Below are 23697 nucleotides of genomic sequence, written 5' to 3'. Positions count from 1 at the left end.
TAATTACCTCGCACCAAGAAAATCACTTTTACTTTTCACATGTCGTTGAAATGTAAAAGTAAAATATAGAACTTGGATACAGTCAACCTCTAGTCTCTGAACTCTTCCAAACGACGCGTCGTTGATCAAATCCATGTCCAGAAACGGAACGGTCGGTTGAGGAGGGAAATTAAAGCCACCTTCCCAAAAGAGGCAAAAAAGGAGGGAGATCAAAACGTTTTCAAAAAATTGCTCACAGTCACACGTGTCACTCGGACACGAAAAGTATCTATAAAACAAAAGACCTCAAAGGCCTCACCTTTCTCTCTCTAAAGACCCAAAATTGACCTTTCTTCTTCTTCGCATAAACTCTGTGAGTGACTGAGTGCTGGTTCTTCTCAATGGCGAAACCGAGCAGCAATACTCGGACTTCGTTCTGGAGGCGAGGCGCGAAAGTGGAGGTGCGCACAGAAGAAGAAGGCTTCCACGGCGCGTGGTTCCCGGCGACGATCCTGGAGCCGCCGTCGAATCCTTCTTCGGTTCTCGGCAGGAAACGAAAGAGCTTCAACTCGAACAAGGTCTTGGTCCAGTACAACACCTTCGTCACGGAGAAGGACCCAACCAAGCCGCTGACGGAGTACACCAACGTCATGTTCCTCCGGCCGTCGCCGCCGGTGGAGGCTCCCGGGAAGACATTCGAGGCCGGCGAAGACGTGGACGCGTTTCACAACGACGCGTGGTGGCCGGGAGTGGTGATGAGTGTGGAAGGAGGGGACAGGTACAGGGTGGGGTTTAGGGACCCGCCGGAGTTGCTGGTGCTTGGCCGGAGTGAGTTGAGGAGTCACTTGGATTGGGTCAACGAGATTTGGTCCAGACCATACAAGAAGGTATAAAAGTCATCGTTTTGATGATGCATGTGGGTTTTAGTTTTGATTTGTTTGGGGATTTAGGGGTTTTCAGGGTTTAAGAAACATGGAGCTGGGAAATTACCATACTCTGTTCTTTTACTTTTAAATTTCGTTTATTTTTTGTTAAGAAAATAGCTGGAAAATGTTGGTGTGGTTCATTGTTCTGCGAATTTTCATGATTTATGAACCAAAGTTGCTTCCTTTTTTGGGTGAATGATGAACCCAAGTTGTAATTTTGGGGTTATTATACTTAATGATGATGTGATGGTCCAAGTCAGTACTCGAAATCGAGTTTGATTCTACTTTGTAAAATGTTCTTCTGGGGTTACTCTGTGACTTGAAAGTTGGAAGTTTTCGTAGTCTTTTTTGGGTGGATAGAACAGAGGGGGACTATTGATCATCACTTTCTAGTGTATGTGGCCATTGATTTCTGTCATGCTTTGGCCAAGAGCATTTAGTTCTGATGTGATACATTCATTGATCTAATTTACAGTGAGTCTGGTTTCCTTTTGTTATTTGTAGAGATGGCAAGAAATCAATGTAGTCTTTGGTTATGGTTATGATATAAAAAAGAAAACTGATTTTTTTTTTTCAACGATTGTTCAGCGGATGAAGGAATCGATGTATAGTCCGGGGACTCCAATTGAAGTGAGACTTGTCAAAGAACATCTATGGTCTGCTTGGATTCCAGCAATTTATTCTGGTGCATTAGGGGGGAACTTGTTTTTGGTTCAATATAGGAGCCTAAAGAACAGTGATAAAGATGGGATTGCTACAGTGGCTGTATCTGACCATCAGATCCGACCTCGCCCTCCACGGCACAACGAAACAGGTTTTTGCTTGCTGGACATGGTGGATGCGTTCCATGATATGAGTTGGTGGGTTGGAAGTATTACAAATGTTCTTCCAGACAAAAAGTACATTGTCACTTTTAAACTCACAGATGAACAGAAAGAATTCAGTCGCTCAGAACTAAGGCTCCATATGGAATGGATTGACAAAAAATGGGAGTCTGACTTTTCGGTATGTATGTTTCCTTATGTTATATATTGGGGTTAATGGTTGAGTTTCTTTAGGAGTTTGGTGGTCAACATGTTTGAACCACTCTCTGATTTCAAAGATAGTAATTACTACATTCTGTTTCTCCAGTGAAGGAATTAGTTTTCACTTGTGTTTTTCCATTTCTTTTGATAGTTTCCATTTTTGCCACTATAATTTTGTACATGATTCAGAGAAATAGACAGGTTCTGCTGTGCTTAGGGAACACGCTAATTGATTGATAGCTCTAATTGTCCTACATTAAGAGTTGTACTATTAATAAGTTGAACCATTACAATGGTACTGTAGATATAAAACTGAGAAACAAAAAAACAAACAAAAACATGTGGCCGACTGTTATGATTGGGACAGAGCCAAGAATGATGAGAATTGTGGTGATAGTGTCGATGATGAAGATGATAGTTGCTTCATCATATAGCTGTGATTTTTTTTTCTTTTCTTTTCTTTTCTTTCATCTTTTCCTCATTCATGTTAGTTTAACCGTACTGAAAAACCTATTTAGACTCATATTACTTCTGGATGGCTTAATTTTGGTTTCTTTTCAGAGATTTGGGTCTGCGATGGATGACATAGAACAAACACAGCATACATTCACAAATTCCAGAAACTCTGCGGTAGCTACACTACTTAAAAGGTCACCTGCTACCAAGGATAGCACGGGAGAAGAAAATCCTTATGCTAGCTCACAGAAGAATCAGATGAAGCAGCTGGGTCCTTGCATTGATAAATCAGCTTATAGGAAAACCACAAATGAACTGAAACGACTGGACCAACCTAATGATGATGCAACATTTTTAAGTCCAACTCCTTCCAAGAAGTTAAAACGACATCCAGAAGAATCTGTTTCTATTGATGAAGTATATGTGAGGAGAACACCAATTAAAATATCCAATGAAAAAGGCCCTGTTGGAGATGGTGTGGTAAGTGAACTCCCAGAGACTAGTGTTGGAATTTGGTGCTATACTTTAATAATAGATGCATTATTTGTTCCTCTGATTTTGTTATTGATTAGAATGCATGATTCCTATTGCAGAAGACTGGGTCGCTGCTTGGAGAACCAGGTAGACAAAGAAAATCACAATTTGATGGGAGCAGTCCGCCACTGAAAATTCATGGTAAGAAGACCATAACCGTCGGATTTGTATAACCACACTGAGTAATATTACATGAAAGAATTGTGTAATTCATATAACCTATTGTTTGTATTTAGTTGCAGTCAAGAAGGGAAGTAGAATGGACAAGGCTGATGAAGAATGTATTGGCGATGAGCATGTAATGGACAAGACTGAATCTTCTGGTATTCAGTCAGACTCTGAAGTAACGAGAAGATCACTTGCTGGAAATTATAGTCTCCTGCATTTGAAGGTAAATCTGAAGCCTGGGAACAGAAGAAAGAGAAGAGCATTACAAACAATATAACAATACAACACCATTATAGATAAACTCGAGTATCACAACATTATAAAAAAGGAAAGGAATCTTTCAGAACTAAGAAGAAAAAGGGAAGATTTGCAACAAAGTTTTGAAACCAAAAGTTCGTTGGATGGCAGTTGTCATGGCCATATTCATGTATGATTCTGGATAATTTTCAAGATACCCAAGTCCATCTAGGATGTGCTGCCAATGTCAAGATGGATTTCTGACATCAAAACTAAAGTCTACATTAAGTGGTACAGGCAATATGTATCTATGATCACTGTGCTTCCTATCATCACAGATGTAAGACAGTGATGATGGGAATGAAACTTTGCTGTTCAATGATAGACATAACTAGCGCTTCTTTTATCAAGAAAATAATGTTTTAATAAACCCTATTACATGAAATGAAAGGGCTTGCATGCTTAGATCATAGAGGGTGCTGCCCAAGGGATGGAAGGGCTAGGATTATGTATGTCAAGATTTCAAACAGTGTTTGAGGATTAGCTATGAATATCTTCAATTAATTCTGAAGTGTTTATATCCTAATTATCTCAAATAGTAATGGATTTGGTGGCATCATATTGTGTCTTATTTTGTCTAGCTCAAATTTTCTCTAATTTGCTCTTCAATAATGCAGGAGATTAATCAACATGATGAAGATGGAGTGAGCAATCAGACAAAAGTGAAGGGTAAGCTGCCTGATATACTTGTTGAACACTTGAAAGGTCTAGCAGAAGATGTGTATAATATGTCACAGCTACAAAACTAATCTTAAATGGTTATATTTTGAAAAAAGATAAATGGTTATTTACTTTGCTATAGCTCATTAGATGTGAACAGAACTGCAGAACTAGAAAACATTTTCATGAGCGTGATCCATACTCTCCCTTTCCATCACTGATCGTCTAGAAAACAAACAGGAAAAAGAAAACATATTTTGCGGCATACCTTTTCTTTTATAGTACACGGTTATCTTGTCTTGTACTATTCACACTGTATTATCTTTTAATTTTGGTCTTGTCTTAAATTTCAGATTCTGAAGATTCAACAAGAAATGGGACAACAGAAGCATCTGGAATGGAAGTTCAGGTGACTGTGCCTGGATTGTCTGCAAAGCCTGCTGCTCATGATCAGCCAGTATCATTGTGTACAGATGAAATGCCTTCTGAATACACCATTGAGTGCTCAGTTAATCCGGTTGATGAAATGCATTCTCAATGCACTCTTAATCAGGATGGAAAAATGTTTCATGAAGGCACTATGGAGTGTGCAGGTATAGTGAAAAGTTTGATAGATCCTTAGTCTGTAGTTTGTTTGATTAATATCATGATTCTGTTCTAGGTAACCCTGCTGCAACTACCAACCAACAAATTCCAGTTGCTGAGGCTGGACTACCCGGAAAGACACCTACTCATGATCAGCCTCTACCATTGTGCATGTACAAGATGCATTCTGAAAAGTCTATGGAGGGCTCCAGTGAGCTGAAAACTTTAATTTTAGTGGATTACTTTGGTTGTCTATCTTATTTTCTTTTGCTTTTGTGATACATGCTTATCCTCTTCTCTGTGTGTGTGTGTATATTTCTTTGTTGTCTTTAAATCAAGTCTTCTTAAATTTCAGGTTCTGAAGATCCAACAGAAGATGGAAAAGCTCAAGCTACTGCAATGGAAGTAGAGGTGGCTGGGACTGAAATATCCTCAGAGGCACCTCTTCCTGATCAACCTTTATTATTGTGTGACATGGACTCTGAAAACACTTTGGAGGGTAAGCTATCTTGAAAATTTGATCGATTCCTTTCTTTGTAGTCTGTTTGATGACATGAAGATTGTGTTCTAGGTAACCCCGCTGGGACTGCAAGAACAACCCTTCATGATCAATTTCAGGCATCAAGCATAGCTGAAATGTATTCTGAACATACTACTGAGGGCTCATGTAAGATATTGTGAAGCTTTCATGGATTCCTTACACTGTGTTTTGTTTGATTAATCTTACTACAACCAGACCTCACTTCATGTTGTCTGACAAAATTGAATGGAAAATGTGCTCTAGGCAAGCGTGCTGGGACAGCAAAGCTTACTGGGAGACAAGGTGAAGCTGGAATTACAAGTGAAATTGAGCAAGAAGACACTCCACATCTGCCTTTCGTGAAAAAATCTCCATTTTGGAAAATGTTGGAATCCATGGATGCATTCAGAAGGTTTCCGCAACAGCCACATTTTAAGCCCTTACTGAAGGTTAAAATGTTATGCCGTGAAGGACTAGCCCTTGGAGGTATGCATATCTTTGCTGCTGTGGTCGAGTACACTTTGAAGCTGCAGGTTGATGATCCTAGTGACTCCATCAACGACATTTTGGAAGCTCTAGTTGAACTGGAACGGTTGGGATTTGATGTCAAGGCACTCCAGGTCCGACTGAATGAATTGCAAGACATGAAACTTAGGTTTGCAGAGCTTAAGAACAAGTCAGACGGAGTCAAAATCCTGATCACAAATTGTACGCATGAAAGAAACAAAGGCTCTGAAGTTATCAGTGGGATGGATGCGGAGATCAATGACTTGGAGGAAAAGATCAGAGAGATACAGTCAAAAAGGGCAAAGGCGGTGTCAGAGAGGGCGGCGAAGGATTCTGAAATCAGTATGTTGGAATCAGAAGCAAATGCTATCAATGAAGGCATTCAGAGCATCGAGCATGATTTCCAAAATCTAGCAGCAGCTGCATGGTGATCATGTGGTGCCTCCTAGTTCCCCAATAATCACCACTCCTTTTGCTAACCCTTAAGTAATACTTATGGAGCAAGATGGTCAATGGGAACCTCTATCGATCTGACTCTATTTACAAACAGTTTAGAATGCTGGGACCATATCATCAGCCATGCATTCTTGCACTTATTTGTCTTAGTCTTAATTTATTCGAAACCAGTTTTATATATTATCCTTATCTGTTTCCTATTGATTCTCGTGTTTGCTGTTTGTCTGCAATAGCTTTGGCCTGTCGTTTCCATTTCCGGCAGATTATGAACCTTTCTTAATTTCTAGCTCTACCCAAGATCTTGACAAAACTGCATGCAGTCTATGTATATATTGCAAGAGATCGAACCAAGTTATTTTCACTGTAAACAAGAATCAAATAGATGCTAGCTAGGACAGTTGTGTTTGACTCAATCGAGCTCGATCACCATTGAAAGCTGTATATTTGAACCTGCATGTATCTAGTCCAAGTGGTCGAACATAATAAATAGGATGCATGATTAGGGTTAACCACAATATATAACAGAGACCAGGGTTAATTAAGGAATGTTCTGGAACCTAGGGAGAACAACGACATGTCGCCTCAACACTTGCGACACGTCGCTCAAGACCTGATTGATCAATCAGTGGGTGGGATATTTGAAGAGAATCTCGAGAACAACTTTGAAAATTTATAGAAAATACATTTTGACTCCACAAAGATCGCAGTGGACTTCACACACTGACCGCCGTTTTCTATCACTGCCGGAACAAGAAAAGAAAAGAAACCCAAATTCCGGCGAAATGAAGAGCCCGAAGGAGGAGATCAGTTGTCCCCCATGTGAGTATTTCAGCCGCGGCGCGAAAGTCGAGGTGCGCGACGAGCAAGGTGCGTGGTTTCCTGCTCATGTCCTGGACCCAAATCCAAACCAGTCCCCATTCTCGCTTCGGAATCGGAATCGGAAGCAGAAGTTGCTGGTGGTAGAGTATGAAACTCTCGTCTCCGACGACGACCCTTCGAAGCCGCTGACGGAGGAAATCGAGGTGGGTATGCTCCGGCCGTCGCCGCCTGCGGAGGAGGAGGAGGAGGGGTTTGAGGCAAACGACGTCGTTGATGCGTTTAATTTGGACGCGTGGTGGCCCGGGGTGGTGATGAGTGTTGTGGGGGACAAGTACACGGTGGGGTTTAAGAGCCCGCCGGATTTGCTGGAGCTTGGGCGCGGCGAGCTGCGGCGCCATTGGGATTGGTGCGGCGGCGAGTGGACTCGCGCCGGCAAGGAGGTAGGTGAATTGGGTTTGGTTGATTTTGATAATGCATGTTGGATTTTGGGGGGTTTTTGATGGGTTTATGCATGTGCTCTGTTTTGGGTTTATTTGGGAATTTATGTCATGGGTTTTGATTATATGTCTAGCTCAGAAAGATTGAAATTTTTACCCTTTTTAAGAACATACTGTTCATGCAATAAGAACCCAGCTGGATTAGCAGTTGCATGATTGTCATTGATGCATTTATTGTTCCATTTCTTAGTAGATGATTGATGAACCAAAGTTGGGATTTTGTATAATGTGCATCCAGTAATGATGTGATGGTCGAAATTAGTATTCGAGGTTATGTTTGTTTGTCATTCGATTAGTTTATGCTATATATGGAAAACTGATTGTTTTTATTGATTGTTTAGATGATGATGCGATTGGATTTCAGCCCTGGGGAAGATGTTGAAGTGAACCTACACAGAGAACGTGTATGGTATGCTTGGATACCGGCAATTTATGTTGGTCCATTAGGGGGCAATTCTTTCCTGGTCCGTTATAAGGGTGCGAATAATGGTCATGAAAATGGTTTTGTTAAAGTTGTATCGGACTATCAGATTCGACCTCTTCCTCCGCAGCAAGAGGAAAGAGCTTTTGAATTGTTGGGAATGGTGGATGCATACCTAGATATGTGTTGGTGGGTTGGAGACATTACAAAAGTTCTTACAGGGGAAAGGTATGTTGTCACATTAAGATTCACAAAGCAGGAGAAGGAATTCAGATCGTCAGACCTGAGGCACCACTCAGAATGGATTGGTAGCAAATGGGTGTCTGACCCTAAGGTATGTATGTTTTCATTTTGTTCATATGGGGATTTATGATTCTGTTTGTTATGTCTGAATCACTCTGTCTGACCCTTATGTTTGGACAAAGGGAAGGATGATGGCGATGATATCAGTCAGTTCATCATTTCAGTCTTTTCTTTTGGATTAGCATCATTATGCAATGTGATTCTGGAAGTTCAGTAAGTTTATGTGAATATGCTGAGAAGTATATATAGACTCAGTTTAGTTTCGGGTGGCTTATCTTTTTGTTTTATATCAGGCACTTGAAAATTCTATTGTCAATGAAGAACGATTAAGATATGCAAGAAGCAATTACAGAAAATCCGAAGAAAAAACACCTTGTCATACTAAGTCTCAAATGAAGCAGTTGACTTGTCTTGTGAAGAAATCACCTTACGGAAATACCATTAAGAAACTCAAATTATCTGAGCTTTCTATTGATGGTGCAACATTTTCAAGTTCAACTCCTTCAAAGAAGTTAAAAGGGAAACGCTCAGAAGACTCCTTATCTCTGTCAGCATTATTTGGCAGGGCAAAATCAGTTAAAACATCCAACAGAAAAGGGCCTTTTGAAGATGGAGAGGTAAGTAACTCAGGAAAAAAAAAAAAACGTTTGTATTTAGGATCACATTCCTGAATGTGCTTTACATTACAGTGTTACACAAAGTCAAAGGCCACTCTAAACCTCATTAACTTTTCTCATTCCATCATTTTATAACTTGATAGGATTTGAAGATAGGCATTTTTCTTTGATTTTGTTTCTTCCGACACACGATGTCCCTCATTAGAATTACCCTACATTCCTCTTGCAGAAGTCCGAGCAACAACTTGTCGGGCAACTGGATGGTGAAGTAACCACTCCCGTAAAAAGAAGGGTTGGACAACGAAAATCACAAGCTGATAGCCCTTCCCCTGGTGTTAGACAGGGTACAAAGGCTAGACGACCAAAATTGCATGGTGATGTATCCACAAATCTAATTTGGAGACTGATTGACATTAAGTGAAACATTCGTTCTCTGTTTATATCTATATACATACTAAGTATTTTTAGTTTCAGTCAAGAAGAGAAGTGGAATTGACAAAGCATATGAACAAAATCTTGAAGATGAGCATGTAATTAACGGAATTGAATCTTCTGGGATCGGTTCGGAGAATGAAATAATGGGGGGATCAAAGGCTGGAAGCTCATGTCTGCTCCCTATGGAGGTAAGTCAATCCTGAACTTAATTAGAAGAGAAACAAAACTCAGAACATCATTGTATACAATCTACAGGGCAATCAGTAATAGAGATAAAAAATCAGCATCACAAAAAGTATAGAAAAGGGAAAAATGAAAGCTGCTAATTCTTCCACTGTTTGTGATGTTTGTTCATTACTCATGCAGGATAACCAACAACATAATGAAGATGGAGCAAGCAGTGGAATAAAACTGAAGAGAAAACTGCCTATGTTAGTTGTTGAACACTCAAAAGATCCAACAACAGGTAATATCCCAAAGCTACAGAATCCTCACTAAATGATAGTATATAGAAAGTTTCAATCTGTGCCACATTCTTCGGTGAGAAACACAATTCTCGCTACATGGTGGTTCATAATTGGTCTATCTTTCTTGTCTAAAATTCAGGTATTTTTCTCAAATTTTCAGGTTCTGGAGATTCGGTGAGAGATGGCCGAGCTGTAGCTTCTGTAGAGAAAGTTAAGCTGGCTGTGTCTGGAATTCCTGCAAAGAAACTTGATCATGATCAATCTTTATTCATAAAGGAAGGGAATTCTGTAAAAACCGTGGAGGGATCAAGTAAGATGTCGTGAAATTTTTTATAGATTCCTTTATCTTTACAGTTTTTATTTACAGTTTTGTATACTAACGTCATGTTTGGTTACCCTGCTGGAACTGCCAACCAACAAAATGAAGTAAGTGGAAGAAAAATTGAAACTGGAGTCAAAGGTGATGTGGCGCAACAAGACAGTCCAAATTTGCCTTTTGTGAAAAGTATCCCACTTTGGGAAAATATTGAATCCATGGAAGTATTCAAAAGATTTCCACAGAAGCCGCATTTTCATCCTGTACTGAAATCTAAAGAGGTGTTTCGTGAGGGATCGGCTTTTGGAAAAATGTTAGCCTTTCGCACTTTGGTAGACTGGACCTCCAAGATACGGATTGGTGATCCTAGAAACGTCATTGATAGCAACTTGGAAGCGACAGTTGAATTGGAACTGCACGGCTTTGATGTTGATGCCATTAAGTGTCGTCTGACTGGATTGCTAGACCTGAAAGCCAAGCTGGAGGAGCTTCAAAACCAGTCCAAAGTAGTTGAAACCAAGATCACGGCGTGTAGACAAAACACAATCAAGGACACTGAAACTATCTGTAGAATTGACAAGGAGATCAAGGACTTAGAAGCAAACATCAAGGGCTTGAAGAAAAAACGGGCCATGGCTGTGTCAATGTGTTCGGCCAAAGATTCCGAGCTTAGCAAGTTGCAGTCAGAAGCAAAAGTTATCAGTGAAGGCATTCAGAGCATCCAACATGGTTTCGACATACTAGCTGCTGCTCCATTGTGATTGCACAGATTAGCTGCTGTAATAAGAATCAGAAGTAATCAGTGAGTCTCTTTAGGTGGGAACTCTTTTTGCTAATTCTTGTTTGGAGCAAGATTGTCCATGGAGACTAATTTATATGCAATGCCTTTTTAACTTTTTTTGAATAAAACAATGCCTTTTTAATTTGACTGATGGAAGCTGTAGTACTCTGGTCATTCTCAGACTTTGTTTGGTCCGCCGTATGGACGTGCATGAGAATTAAAATTAGATGTTATCTACGTTAAGATATTAGGAACATCAACATCTACATTAAGATATTATAAACATTGTTGATGTTCCCAAAAAAAAACAGAACCATATGCTGCATTATATTATCAAAGCCAAATTTCACTACCATACAAATGGTAAAAATTGATAAGATGTAAAAAAAAATAATTCCATATTAGTCCATAATGCTATTCACCTTTAATAACTATGGCAAGTGTTATAGACTTCTTGGTCACATTCACCTTTTTCTTTTGTTTGTATTTTTTTTCAATACGACAACGTTTCTTATGAGAAAATATGTAAATATAAAAGTCAAAAACACCCACCGAATTTACAAATCCTTAATCCTAATTTACATATTTAGTCTCGAAAGCGTCTTATCAGTCTCAGTGACTATTGACCACTGTCGCCTGTCCAAGCACATACAGAGAATTGAACACGACGAGGCCCCGATTAGGTACCAAATAATTTGTTATTATTTTTCTAAAATTTGGAATTATCATTTGTGATTGTTGATTATAATCTAGTCTCTTCTCAATTAGATTCAATCGACTCTACTACTTGACCACAAAAGAACTTGGTTCTAGAGTTGATTAGATTTTGTTTACTTGGGATATTGGTCATAATCTCCAAAACAAAGAAAAAAAGTAGAGTCTAATTAAGAAAAAAAAAATTGAAAGCATAAACAAATTTCAATATGCTTCGTATATTGAAATTGGAGTTGAGAATGGTTAGATTACAAACTGTATATGTTGTGCCCTATTCAATGAGTTAACCCCAACTGGAGCCAGAACGGTTGGATTGCAAACTGAAATTGTGGTGCGCCCTACAATAATCAAATCCAACAACTTCAGACTTTAAAATTTCAATACTCCGGAGCACGACAGAACAGATCTCGTCCGTTGATCATCCCGTAAACATAATAAAACAGGAAAATAAATCTCTGAAAACACACGTGTCAGCAATTGAGCTGAGACAACACACGAGAAGACAAAATCGAACCATTGTGATTGTATGATAATGAAACTAGGGGATTGACATAGGGTCCAAAACAGTAAGAAAAACCAGTGCCAAAATTGTATAGTAATAATTTTTCCTCCTTTGAAACTGTGAAGCAACCAACCAAAATGGAGGAGCAGGAGAGCAATGGTGGCCATAACCCTATTGGGTATTTCACCCAAGGCGCCAACGTCGAAGTTTGCAGCAAAGAAAAAGGGTCTGAAGGTGCATGGTTCCCTGCAACAATCTTAGAGCCACCAGCAAACTCCTCAGCCTCAAAAAGAAAGACCTTTACTTCCAACAAGGTTTTGATTCAGTACAAGACTCTTGTCTCCGACAAGGACCCCACCAAGCCACTTGTCGAGCACACCACCGTGGGGCTTCTCCGGCAGCCGCCTCCGGCTGACAATGCGGAGGAGGAGAGGTTTGAGGAGAACGACGTCGTTGATGCTTTTCACCTTGAAGGTTGGTGGACTGGGTTGGTGATGAGTGTTGTGGGGGAGAAGTATGGTGTGGGGTTTAAGAAACCGCCGGATTATCTGGAGCTGGAGCGCAGTAAGTTGAGGTCACATTGGGATTGGGACCATGGGGTTTGGACCAGAGCCCCAAGACAGGTACTAGTTCTTGGTCTTCTTGGTAATGATGCATATGTGGGTTTGTTTTTTGATGCAGGGTTTTAGTTGTGTTTGTTTTATAATGCAGGGTTTTACTTGGGTTTATGTTGGCAATTTACTTGAGGCTTCTTTTGATTAAAGAGCATACATGTGCTCTGCAATAGTTTATACATTGTCTTACTCTGTTGTTTGGCTGTGGAATTGGTTTTGATTGTTTAAAAAGTTTGAGTCTTTATTCGTTTTCCTAGTTTTTAAGAGCAGTTTGTTATGATTCTTGTGGATAATTTTGTGTTTGAAGAATCTAGATAGTGTAAAGGCGTTTCCTTGATCATTGTAATGAGGTTTGTTATGATTTAATGAATGAAAGCCGTTCTTTTTAGGAAAGAAATAATGACCAGGTTGTGGTTTTGTGTAGTGTGTGGATTTAATGAGGTGATGGTTTTTTGAAATTCATTTGTTCATAACATGTACAATGAACGTAAGAGCCTTTTGTTACACTAGGGATGACAAAAGTTCTCTTTATGGTATGCTTTAGATGATGATGTAAAAGTGAAACTGATGTTTTTCACTGATTCAGGTGTTGAGGGGATCAAATTACAAGCCATGGACACCAGTTGAAGTGAATCTGGAAAAAGATCATCTATGGTCTTCGTGGTTACCTGCATTTTTTATTGGTCAAGTAGGGGGTGACTCTTTCTTGGTGCAATACAAATATAAGACCCCAGAAAATGATGATAAAAATGGTCTTGTTAAAGTAGTTGTAGCTGATCACCAGATTCGACCTCGCCCTCCACAGCAAGAGGAAAAAGATTTTCACTTGTCACAAATGGTGGATGCATTCTGTGATATGGGTTGGTGGGTAGGGGACATTACAGAAGTTCTTACAGACAAGAGGTACGTTGTCACTTTCAGATTCACAAAGGAGGAGAAGGAGTTTTGTCATCCAGAGTTAAGGTGCCACTTGGAATGGATTGGTAAACAATGGGTGACTAGCGATTCGGTATGTATGCTTTCCTTTTGTTTATACAGGGATCAGGGCTGTCTTTAGTTCTGAAAATGTTTGACTAACTTTCTGTCTCGGCGAGTTAATGATCAGTACCTTTAATCTGTTTCCTCATCATAGGGATGTGTTAGAAATTCCCTTCAGAGGTTTCATTTTACTACTATATTTTCATACAGGTTTCAGAAAAATAGAAATACTGCCCTTGGCACCCTATAAGTGGTTGATAATTCTCATTGTTCACAAACTTATAAGAGTTCTTTTACTGTATTAATTTCATGTGGCTTACCCTTTTGATGGGGAGAAGGCAAGGATTACAATGGAGTGGTGATTTCATTTATTTTTTTCCAACTTTGTGATGCAATTTGGATACAGATGGTTTAGTGATGTTCAATTTGAAGTTACCATGCTGAAAGCATACATAGACCCAAATTAGCCCTAGGTGGCATAATGCTGGTTTTTTTTTTTTTTTTTTTCAGGAATTTCATTCTACTAAGTATTGCGGAGTACAACCAAGACATGCACGTGAAATTTCTAGTAATTCTGTAGGCAAAACACCTTGTCATACCAAGTTTAGGATGAAGAAATTGAGTCCTTGCATGGATAAGTTACCTTGTGAAAGAACCAAAGACAAACTGAAAATATCTCAGCATCCTAGCGATGATTCAACATTTTTAAGTCCCACTCCCTGCAAGAAGTTAAAAGGGGAAGATTCAGAAGACACCTTGTCTCTTGCACAATCCTATCAAAGGAAAACCCCAGCTAAAACATCAAAGAGGAAAGGCCTATTTACTGATGAAGAGGTAAGTGGTCTCTCAAGAACGTAACTCAGTGGCATTTAGCCTCCTATTAATGAACATTCTGTTGGGGTGCACAAACCTGGGAGTCAAGTCTTGCCTCTCTAAACCCCAAGTGCAGGGTTGAGTGATGCTCATTCCTGGGGGAATATTAGAACATAGAACTACTCAACTTTACATGTTTGCTGAATTTTTAAAAGGGAAAGGAAACTAGGCCTCTGTGGTTCATATGGGATTATAAATAGATATGTTTCAGTATTAAGCTAAGGTTAATGTTCTCAGAGAGGCCTTATTATGCACCAATTGACCTGGAGGCAGTCCAAGTGGTGCTGTTCTTTTATATATAATTTGGTTCAGAATTTTTCATTTTAATGTTTCAAAGTAGGGCTGCTGTTTTTTAACTAAGAGATGGAATAGCTGTTTCTCATCTGATACTTATTCTTCTGAGTTCTGCATCCGATGTCCTGATGTGAATGCATTTTAATCCTGTGGCAGACGAATGAGCAACAGCAGTTTGAACAACTGGATAGTCTAGCAATCAATTTTGTAAAAAGGGGGAGACAACCAAACTCACAATTTGTAAAACGTGGAAGGAAGGGTATACCCCGAAAATTGCATGGTATAACATCCACAACCCCGAGACGTGCATATGTCCACATTGATTAACGTTAAATGAAATTGTGCGCCCGTGTGTGTGTGCAGTCAGCAATGGCAGTAAAAGTGTAAGAGGTGACCAAGAATACATTGAAGATGAAAATGTAATGACCAGGATTGAATCTTTTGGTATCCCGTCAGAGCCTGAAGCAATTGGGGGCTTGCATGCTGGAAATTCATGTCTGCTTCCTGTGAAGGTAAGTTTTCTGAGCAGTTTAAATGTAAGACAATAAGACCAATGTGCTTCCTATCAAACAAATGCAAGAGCATTGTGATTTTGAAGAATAAACTTAGCTTTTGAAAATACGAGAAGATGATTCTCCTGATAGCTAACTCAAAGCATGTATATTATAGTAGTGCTGCTTGAAATTTCTTCTTTTATCAAGAAAACAAGATTATCTAAAACTGTTCAGCGTTACCTTAATAAGGCTTTTTTTTTGTTCTTAAAGAAACCTGAGATTTTTTGTTTTTTTATTTTTTATTTGTGAATCTGGAATTAATTCAAAACTGTTCTGCTTCGCTTATAGTAAATATGGATTTGGATGCATATGTTGTAATTACTACCATCTAACTCAATTTTTCTGACTATGATGTTTGTTCTTCACTCATTTAGGAGATTAAACATGGTAATGAAGATAAAGTGAGCAGTGGAATAAAACAGGCTGAGTTACTTGTTCAACACCCAAAAGATCCAGCAGCAGGTGTGTGTAATATGTCAAAGCTAGACATCACTCGTTTGATGGTTACAGATTGGAGATCTCTAATGTGCTAAGATTTGGTTGTGAGGAACTTAATGACTCTGGATCTGTGGCTGCAGGTTGTATGAATGATATACTTGAAAAGCCTGCAAATCCAAGCGGGAACCAAAACCTGGCAACTTACCAAAGAAAGAAAAGGTTCAAACTGACAGGTATAAGAGGTCACAACCTGAAAATGCCTTCTGTGCACTATGGAAATAGAGCATTGGTATCCTGAAAACATTGGCTTTGTAGGTGTAAAGCATAACGGAACTGGAGTTTTTTCTGATGCTGAAGTGTCCAAGACTAATGTTGTTGAACATATAGGTATGATAGAACATGACAAATACCCTATGCCTGAGTTTGCTTATTATAGTTGAATAGTGATAATTTCAAATAGATTCCTTTGGCTGTAGTCTGTTTGATTAACATCAAGATTGTGATCTAGGTAACCCTGCTGGGACTGTCAACCAACAAGAAAAAAGTCTAAATCTGCCTTTTGTAAAGAATTCTCCACTATGGGAACATCTTGAATCCATGGAAGTATTCAAAAACTTTCCGCAGAAGCCGCATTTTCATTTTGCGGTGAACTTGAATCCTGTATTTCGTGAAGGAGCAGCCATTGGCAGTATGTTAGCCTTTGCTTCTTTGGTTGAGAAGATTTCCAATTTAGGAGTTGATGATCCTAGAGAATTAATCGAAAGCTATTTGAAAGGACTAGTTGAAATGGAATTGATGGGATTTGATGTCAAGGCACCAAGGCATCGTCTGACGAAATTGCTAGACATGAAAATAAAGTTGGGACAGCTTCAGAAACAATCAAAAGAAGTTAAACTTAGGATCACAGGGAGTACTCATGACACAACCACCTATAATGAAACAATCACTGGGATTGACAAGAAGATTAAGGACTTGCAAGAAAAACGGATGATGGCAGTGTCAATGAAAGAGGTCAAAGTTTCTGAAATTAGCAGGTTGCAAGCAGAAGCAACAGTTATCAATGAAGACATCCAGAGTATCAGATGTGATTTTGGAAACCTAGTGGCTGCTGAATGGTGATTGATTCCTAGTGTTCCCTTTAGATGATCACTCAGTTTGCTAACCCTTATTTTGTTTGGACAAGATTGTCCATGGAAATATAATACCCATTTGACTTGTTCAGTGATGGAATTTGGTACAATCTGTGTGGTAACAGCTATGATCCCCTGAATGCTGGTAATAGGAGTCTGTGCTACCATATTATTAGCCAGTTCTAAATATATATTAAAAATCTATTCACTCTTTCTAGTCAAGCTTTTAGCCTATACTTTAGCTAGCCTCTGCCACTTCAAAGTTTCTAGTTACTTTAGAAAGTAAAAGGCCACCATGCATGCACATCTCAATTAAATCATGATCCGAATGAATGGCATTTTCTACATGTAACTGCAATAAGGATTTCTGTTCCGTGTTTATGTTGAAAGAATCAAGTTGAAGCATATATAATTGCGTACCAGCAATTGCACAGCCTAAACAAGTTAAAAAGCCTTCCTGAACTACTCAGTACAAAGAATGCGAAGTGCCCTCCCCTGTCTATTTCTTGTGGACTTTGAAGCCAAATATTCTTGGAGCATAGTTCTGACTTGTCTTCTCTGGCTTAAGATGCCCATAAGTCAAGAAAAACAGGTGAGGAAACGTGGTTCCAAAATATGCCCCATCGATTTCTAAACTTGTCAAGGAAACATTGTTTGTGTTTTGAAGTACAAGAAATCATATAAGATTGGGTCCTAGCCTTACCAGCTTACTTATTTTTACTGTGTATTCAGATGTTTCCAGTCTTGGTCACAAGTCAAATTTCATCAATTTGAAGTTAAAAATCACCTGTGAATCGCACTCAAGGGTGAAAGCCGAGAGCCACTGCACTGGTGATTTTTAATGATAATTTGACGAAACTCCACACCAGTCACCAAGATTGAAAACACATTGATCTTGTAACCATGGAGCAAAGTTAAAATTCAGCCAAATCAGGTAGACAAAGATGACTTTAACTTTAGACATATGCAACGGTTAAGGATACGTTCTTGGTGTCTGGATTGTGGAGAGTAGATATCTTCACACCTGGGACAGTAGATTTTGACGGTAGTCAATCTTGGAATGTCAGACTCACCTACAGGTAGACATCTTTGTTTGTTGCAGTTAACTCTTGGACATCTGCCAAAATCATAGTTCCTGTACTTCTCCAACTAAAATTGCACAACGGTATTAGCTACCAGAAGCTTGGATAACTAGTTAACTACCATGGGTCCATGGTTAACATAAATAAATCTTACCATTGCAGAAATTCCTTTAGTAGTTGTTATGTATCTGGCATGAATCAAACCGTAGAGCATCTCTGCCGCGGATTCGATCAAGTTATTCTGCTCATGATCATGTAAGGTACCATCTATTTGTTCCCAAAGGAAAACAAATTACTCAACTCGATCAAACATGAAGCACTAGCTAGCACATATAACAAATTCAACATTCTTAAAAAATTACATTATACTGTGACTAGACTCCACAAATGTGCTTTAGTGCTTACCAAATTTTGTTCATCGAAAGAATGTGACAATTCTTCTTATCTAGTCAACCAAGATAGTGATCTTATATTCTTATGTGCACGGACGGTGAACAAATTTGGTGACTCTAGAAGTAGCAATGCAATTGAAATCGCAGGATAACTAAATATAATTTTTCTACAAAGCAGTCATGGAAAATGGCCAGGTAAGTTTTACCGATATCAGAAGACTCAACGTCCAAAATCATATCCAATGCGTAATCATAGAATGGCACTTGATTTCTCAAACCAGAGCGGTTGAAATCGTCTAGGATATAGTCGTCGTCAACTTCACAGAAGAATTCATTCCCTTTTTGATTGCAGAACCATGATATCCAAGATGAATCTTCTTCTTCATCAAAACGTCTAACGTCTGAATCTTCGCAACTTGTTTCAGATTCCTCTGCAATAAGATGAAGACCAAGAAAATTACATGTAAAACAAAACTGAGAAATAGAGTGATAATGTCCGCTTCCAAAATTGATTAATTAACACCAGACATGGATTAACAAGTCCAAAAACAAGTTGGTTAATAATAAATATGAATTCTCTGAACAAAATGCTATCATAGATACATATACACACACGCGCATATGTAATTGTATAGACATATGCATACACAGGTAGGTATTGGTTGTATGAAAGGAACTGACCCTCTTCAAAGAATAGATTGTTGTCATTGTAATGGCCAATTGCAGCAAATGACGTGGAGGGAGTGTATGAAGATTTGTCTTTCAAAGCCGGTTCAGAATGTGATCTAACTACACCTCGCAGATGATGATGATGATCCCCTTTATCTTTATGCATAGTCTCCCTCTAGCTCCTAAAAATTAATATGCAATAATCTCTGTCATATCAAGATTCAATAGCTTTAACCTCCAAAAGAAAAGTAATATCCAGAAAAGATTGAAACAAGGCAAACCCTAATATATATTTTTTTAAGGAACCTAGCTAGTATTATATTACCAGAGAAATGAAGCAATCAGACATAAGAAACCCCCACAAACTTCAGAGAAAAAGGAAAAGCTAGAAATGTAAAATGAGGTTTGGGCGTCCGGCTCCGGTTAGTATGTCGACGGTGACTTTGATGTACATTTGGATCTGGCAACCTAATGAAACTTTGGATCTCTGTTTCTCTATTCAGGAAAAAAAAAAAATTAGAAATGAAAAAAAAAATCATTTTAGCATATAGACATGGTTACATTGGATATTCTTTTTTTCTTTTTTTGTTTCCTTTTTTTTTTACTGCGATACAAAGAGAAATTTTATATATACAGCCCTATGTACTTAATACACACCCCCAATAATATTTTATTATTATTGTGCCACAAACTTCCTCTTTTACCCCTGTTAACTATACATCTCCATACCAACGACCTTCATCTATTTCTATCATCGCTCCACCACTACCACCACCCTTCATCACCACTATACTTGAATAACCACTAATTTTCGGTGACAAATCCCACCTCTGGAAAAGAAAAATTTAGTCACAAACTACCAAATCCAATAATAAGAAATTAAGGTACAATATTGATAAACAAGCCTAAACTGCCTTGCTGAAAAGAGATGCATCCATTGGAGCGAAGGCAAGGTCATCCTAGATCTCTGCCTCAGATTGAATAATGTGAAATGTGATGAAATTGCAATGGATTGAATAGATCAATCTTCCAGGTTCCAAGGGCTTAATGGCTTATCAAGAATGGGCTCTCTGTATATATGTCTTCTGTCTTATATATAGATTATATTGGATGCTTGCAAATTTCTACCACCTGAAACCGAAATCAACATGCAGTGGTTTTTGTTCACGGCTGGGTTGGGTTGTTCTTATATATGTATAACAGAACTAACAATGTATGTATTTGATAAAGAAGCCTTAACGTTTAAGGTGGGTAAGGAAGAAGACCTAGAATAATGACAGAAGTTTAACAAAATAATCTAAATATCTAAGATAGGGTTTAGTGGAAAAAGAAAATATGCATCCTTGTTGGCCAGGGTTCCTCCGTCATCGTCAACACAACATCATTTTTTTTTTCCAGTTATTGTAAGGGTCTTAAAGGAATTTAATTTTTCCAAAAAAATTGAGAGACATAGGGATGTGTATTTAGAAAGAAGGGTTGTGTATATAGAACTACTCTTACAAATATAGGGAAATCACTATAATGTATATTCAAAAAACTTATATATCTTTTTCTTCTTCTTTTTTGAGAAGAAAAAAAAAACGCATATATCCAGGTGACATGGAATAGCATTCATTATCCATGCCCTAACTGGCATAGTAATGTTCGACTGATCATGAGAGATCTGCTTGGCATATGGTAGGAGATGAGTCTCTGCATAAGATCATTCACTGATATAGCATGACATTACGACACTTTAACGGCCACACCGATGTTACTGGAAATTGAAAATGTGAAAGGTACGTTCCGATCTTTCAGTTAAACGTAGAATATTGTTAACCTATGGCATCACATATGCATTTGTTTTTGCTTTTGGTAAAATATACATTTAAACCAACCGATATGTACTGCATGATTGACAAACAAGCATTACATCATGTATATGTAGTACTAAATGGGGTAATAGCTAGGGTTGGGATTGCTCCGGCAGTTGGAAGGTCGACGAGCCGAGGCCAACTCTAAACCTAGAGGGTCAGATATTAGAATCCTAGGAACCCTCTTTGTCAAGTTTCTGATTTACCAGCACACATTTAATTTGGTCAGGGTTGGCAACCTAATAGGGGGTTTGGCTATCTTTGTGAAGAAAAAAAAAGGAGATATTTGGCAACTAGCGTGGTAGGTAAGTATCTTAATTTAATTGAATTCCTTTTCTTCTTTTTTTGGGATAGAATATGGGTGTCAATCCACAAAAAGATAAAAATAGGTAACGTAGCACAATGACTCACTCACAATTGGATAAAAATATGTAATCCCTAGTGTATTGAAAAGGGTAATCCCCAGTGTTTACCCAGCACCTACCGATGGTCTTCGAATAATTCGTCCAACCCTAAAGATTTGATAAACTGATAAAGGGTGCATTAATACTTTTTAGCGGATTTTCTTCAATTAAGTCCATTACTGTATTTGAAAAAGTGTTATAAAGATAGAGATTTGTTGGCAACTTGGCATAAGGCAAGAAGAAATTAGAAAACACATAATTTCGTACATCATCGTCCAAGTCTTAGCCAAAGCGGGAAAAAGCACTACTTCCGCTCAAACTATAACTCTAACCCCAATTAATTAATTCACCAACCAGGATTATTATTTAATAGAAGTTATTAATTTATTTATTGAATATTTTTTTTCTGGCCAAAAATATCAACATTGTATTGGAAGTTCAGCAAGCAGTACAAATACAACACACTTTTAAGGGGTCGTAAAAAAAAGTCGTTCCTTAGAGTACTCTAACACAACCTATTGTAAAACAAAATAAGCTACCACCCCAAAGTACGCCCACCTTTTAGGAGTAGGCCCAAAACCTTTCAGAAATCAACAAGACTTTTGCTTTCTTTGTGAACTTAATTTTCTCTCAAAAAAAGATAAACATAGTTTTATTAAAAAGGAGGGAAATTCGTCCAAACAGTGTCTGAACTTTTCCAGACTATTAATTTTCATACCTATACTTTGAAAAATGTCATAATGGTACCTGAAGTTTTGGCCCCGACCCAATTTCCGTACCTAGTAACAGTAAAGTCGTCAAGGGCGTTAAATTTTGAGGGGTAAATCTGGAACTTCAGGTATTCTCAAGGGAAAATCTTCTAAACAGTGTCTAAAATTTTCCAGACTATTAATTTTCATACCTATACTTTGAAAAATATCAAAATGGTACCTGACGATTTAAGCCCGACCCAATATTCATACCTAGGAACAGTAAAACGGTTGACTCCGTTGAACAGTACCAGAAAAGTATGTCAATAACTACCGTTGGGTTCAAATATTGCCCCCTAGACCTCGAAGTCAAAGGTCTTCGTCTTACCTCAGTTGAGAGCCGCAGAACTCAGCTACCTACCTCAGTTTTCTATCAGGAGAAAAAATTGAACTCAGGTTCTTTACTCCTAACAGAAGCTCTGGTACTAGAAGATATGTTGGAATTCGCTATTACAGATCGAATCCACAATGTGAGGCATCAACCACCCAATTATTCCCTCTCAGTGATGGCTTCGCCAGCAACGCGATCTTCTCCAGCATCTTCTCTGCTTCGATTTCAATCAAAAATCCCAAAACCCACAATCCAAAAAATCAAATTCAATTATTTGCAGCTGAAATCAATTTCAATTTTTCTTTTTTTGATGGGTTTGGGAGAAGACAATAGAGAAGAAGGAAAGAAAAGTCGTGATTAGGTAGATGCATGTGGAAATTTTGGTAGCTATAACAGCAAAAATGGTTTGGTTTGCAAGTGTTTGCTCGGTTTTAAGCCTAGTTCACCAGATAATTGGAATCATGGAGATTATTCGGGTGGATGCGCAAGGAAATTTCAATGCTTTAGGTTGGAATCCGACGAGTCTGATAGCAAAGGAATCTGAAATTTTGGTAATTCCACTTTGGGTCAAGTCTGGGTCCGATCTCTGTCGGAAATGGAATGGCGAAGCGATTCCGATCTTTGTCAAAACGGGATGTCGTAGTTTGGGCAATCTGCTAGACAGCCTTGACGCGGGACCCTAAGTCAGGTTCTGGGGTGTCGGAGGACGATTCCGAATTCAGGTCGTCGATGTAGATGAAGGTCGGGTTCCGATCAAGTATAGGTCTGAGCACGGCTGTTGGCGGTGGTCTGGCATCGTACGCCGATCTTCCTGAGTTCTTCTGGATACGGGTATATGAATATTTAGATCTAGGTATACCATGTTGATATTGGTATTTGAATCTCGTATTGGGCATGGTAGTTATTGGCATACTTTTCTGGTACTGTTCAACGGAGTCAACCGTTTTACTGTTCCTAGGTATGAATATTGGGTCGGGCTTAAATCGTCAGGTACCATTTTGATATTTTTCAAAGTATAGGTATGAAAATTAATAGTCTGGAAAAGTTCAGACACTGTTTAGAAGATTTTCCCTTGAGAATACCTGAAGTTCCAGATTTACCCCTCAAAATTTAACGCTCTTGACGACTTTACTGTTGCTAGGTACAGAAATTAGGTCGGGGCCAAAACTTCAGGTACCATTATGACATTTTTCAAAGTATAGGTATGAAAATTAATAGTCTGGAAAAGTTCAGACACTGTTTGAACGAATTTCCCTAAAAAGGAAGAAGATAAACATAGTCATATTCCCCTTAATAAAAAGAGGAATAATGACCAAAAATAATATAAAAAATAAATAAAACCCTAATTTAT

General features: G+C 38.6%; 4 protein-coding genes across 10 annotated transcripts; 3 read left to right on the top strand and 1 right to left on the bottom strand.

The window, feature by feature from the left end:
- Positions 1-327: 327 nt before the first annotated feature.
- On the top strand, positions 328-6315 carry LOC112171335 (DUF724 domain-containing protein 7). Of its 3 annotated transcripts, none has more exons than XM_040514564.1 (11): positions 328-866; positions 1494-1910; positions 2492-2866; positions 2980-3061; positions 3163-3311; positions 4003-4054; positions 4399-4638; positions 4707-4877; positions 4986-5129; positions 5202-5297; positions 5415-6315. In XM_040514564.1, exons 1-11 carry the CDS (start codon positions 381-383, stop codon positions 6086-6088), a joined length of 2886 nt encoding a protein of 961 aa, XP_040370498.1. In that variant the 5' UTR covers positions 328-380; the 3' UTR covers positions 6089-6315. The 3 variants fall into 3 exon arrangements, with proteins under 3 accessions (XP_040370498.1, XP_024164303.1, XP_040370496.1); XM_024308535.2 differs by having other exon boundaries at positions 3157-3311; positions 4707-4841; XM_040514562.1 differs by having other exon boundaries at positions 3157-3311.
- A 461-nt stretch (positions 6316-6776) lies between these two features.
- On the top strand, positions 6777-10920 carry LOC112191906 (DUF724 domain-containing protein 7). 2 transcript variants are annotated; one of them, XM_024331417.2, is made up of 8 exons: positions 6777-7372; positions 7771-8184; positions 8447-8770; positions 9000-9144; positions 9239-9393; positions 9572-9671; positions 9833-9982; positions 10100-10920. In XM_024331417.2, exons 1-8 carry the CDS (start codon positions 6896-6898, stop codon positions 10747-10749), a joined length of 2415 nt encoding a protein of 804 aa, XP_024187185.1. In that variant the 5' UTR covers positions 6777-6895; the 3' UTR covers positions 10750-10920. The 2 variants fall into 2 exon arrangements, with proteins under 2 accessions (XP_024187185.1, XP_024187252.1); XM_024331484.2 differs by having other exon boundaries at positions 6778-7372; positions 9245-9393.
- A 1139-nt stretch (positions 10921-12059) lies between these two features.
- LOC112191755 (DUF724 domain-containing protein 7) lies at positions 12060-17077 on the top strand. Of its 3 annotated transcripts, none has more exons than XM_024331249.2 (9): positions 12060-12608; positions 13186-13608; positions 14088-14411; positions 14901-15003; positions 15108-15256; positions 15673-15760; positions 15877-15969; positions 16052-16123; positions 16245-17077. In XM_024331249.2, the coding sequence occupies exons 1-9, from the start codon at positions 12123-12125 to the stop codon at positions 16853-16855; spliced, it is 2349 nt and encodes a 782-aa protein (XP_024187017.1). In that variant the 5' UTR covers positions 12060-12122; the 3' UTR covers positions 16856-17077. The 3 variants fall into 3 exon arrangements, with proteins under 3 accessions (XP_024187017.1, XP_024186955.1, XP_040370085.1); XM_024331187.2 differs by having other exon boundaries at positions 14901-15024; XM_040514151.1 differs by lacking the exon at positions 14088-14411 and having other exon boundaries at positions 14901-15024.
- A 122-nt stretch (positions 17078-17199) lies between these two features.
- LOC121051572 (casein kinase II subunit beta-1-like) lies at positions 17200-19501 on the bottom strand. Of its 2 annotated transcripts, none has more exons than XM_040514158.1 (6): positions 19407-19501; positions 19022-19191; positions 18547-18771; positions 18103-18215; positions 17850-18015; positions 17200-17496 (listed from the first exon to the last, which is right to left on the bottom strand). In XM_040514158.1, exons 2-6 carry the CDS (start codon positions 19173-19175, stop codon positions 17366-17368), a joined length of 789 nt encoding a protein of 262 aa, XP_040370092.1. In that variant the 5' UTR covers positions 19176-19191; positions 19407-19501; the 3' UTR covers positions 17200-17365. The 2 variants fall into 2 exon arrangements, with proteins under 2 accessions (XP_040370092.1, XP_040370088.1); XM_040514154.1 differs by having other exon boundaries at positions 17202-17496; positions 19335-19496.
- Positions 19502-23697: the final 4196 nt, after the last annotated feature.

Source organism: Rosa chinensis, chromosome 1 (genome assembly GCF_002994745.2).
Source record: "Rosa chinensis cultivar Old Blush chromosome 1, RchiOBHm-V2, whole genome shotgun sequence".
NCBI classification, from domain to species: Eukaryota; Viridiplantae; Streptophyta; class Magnoliopsida; order Rosales; family Rosaceae; genus Rosa; species Rosa chinensis.
This window is presented reverse-complemented; position numbering and strand designations above follow the sequence as displayed.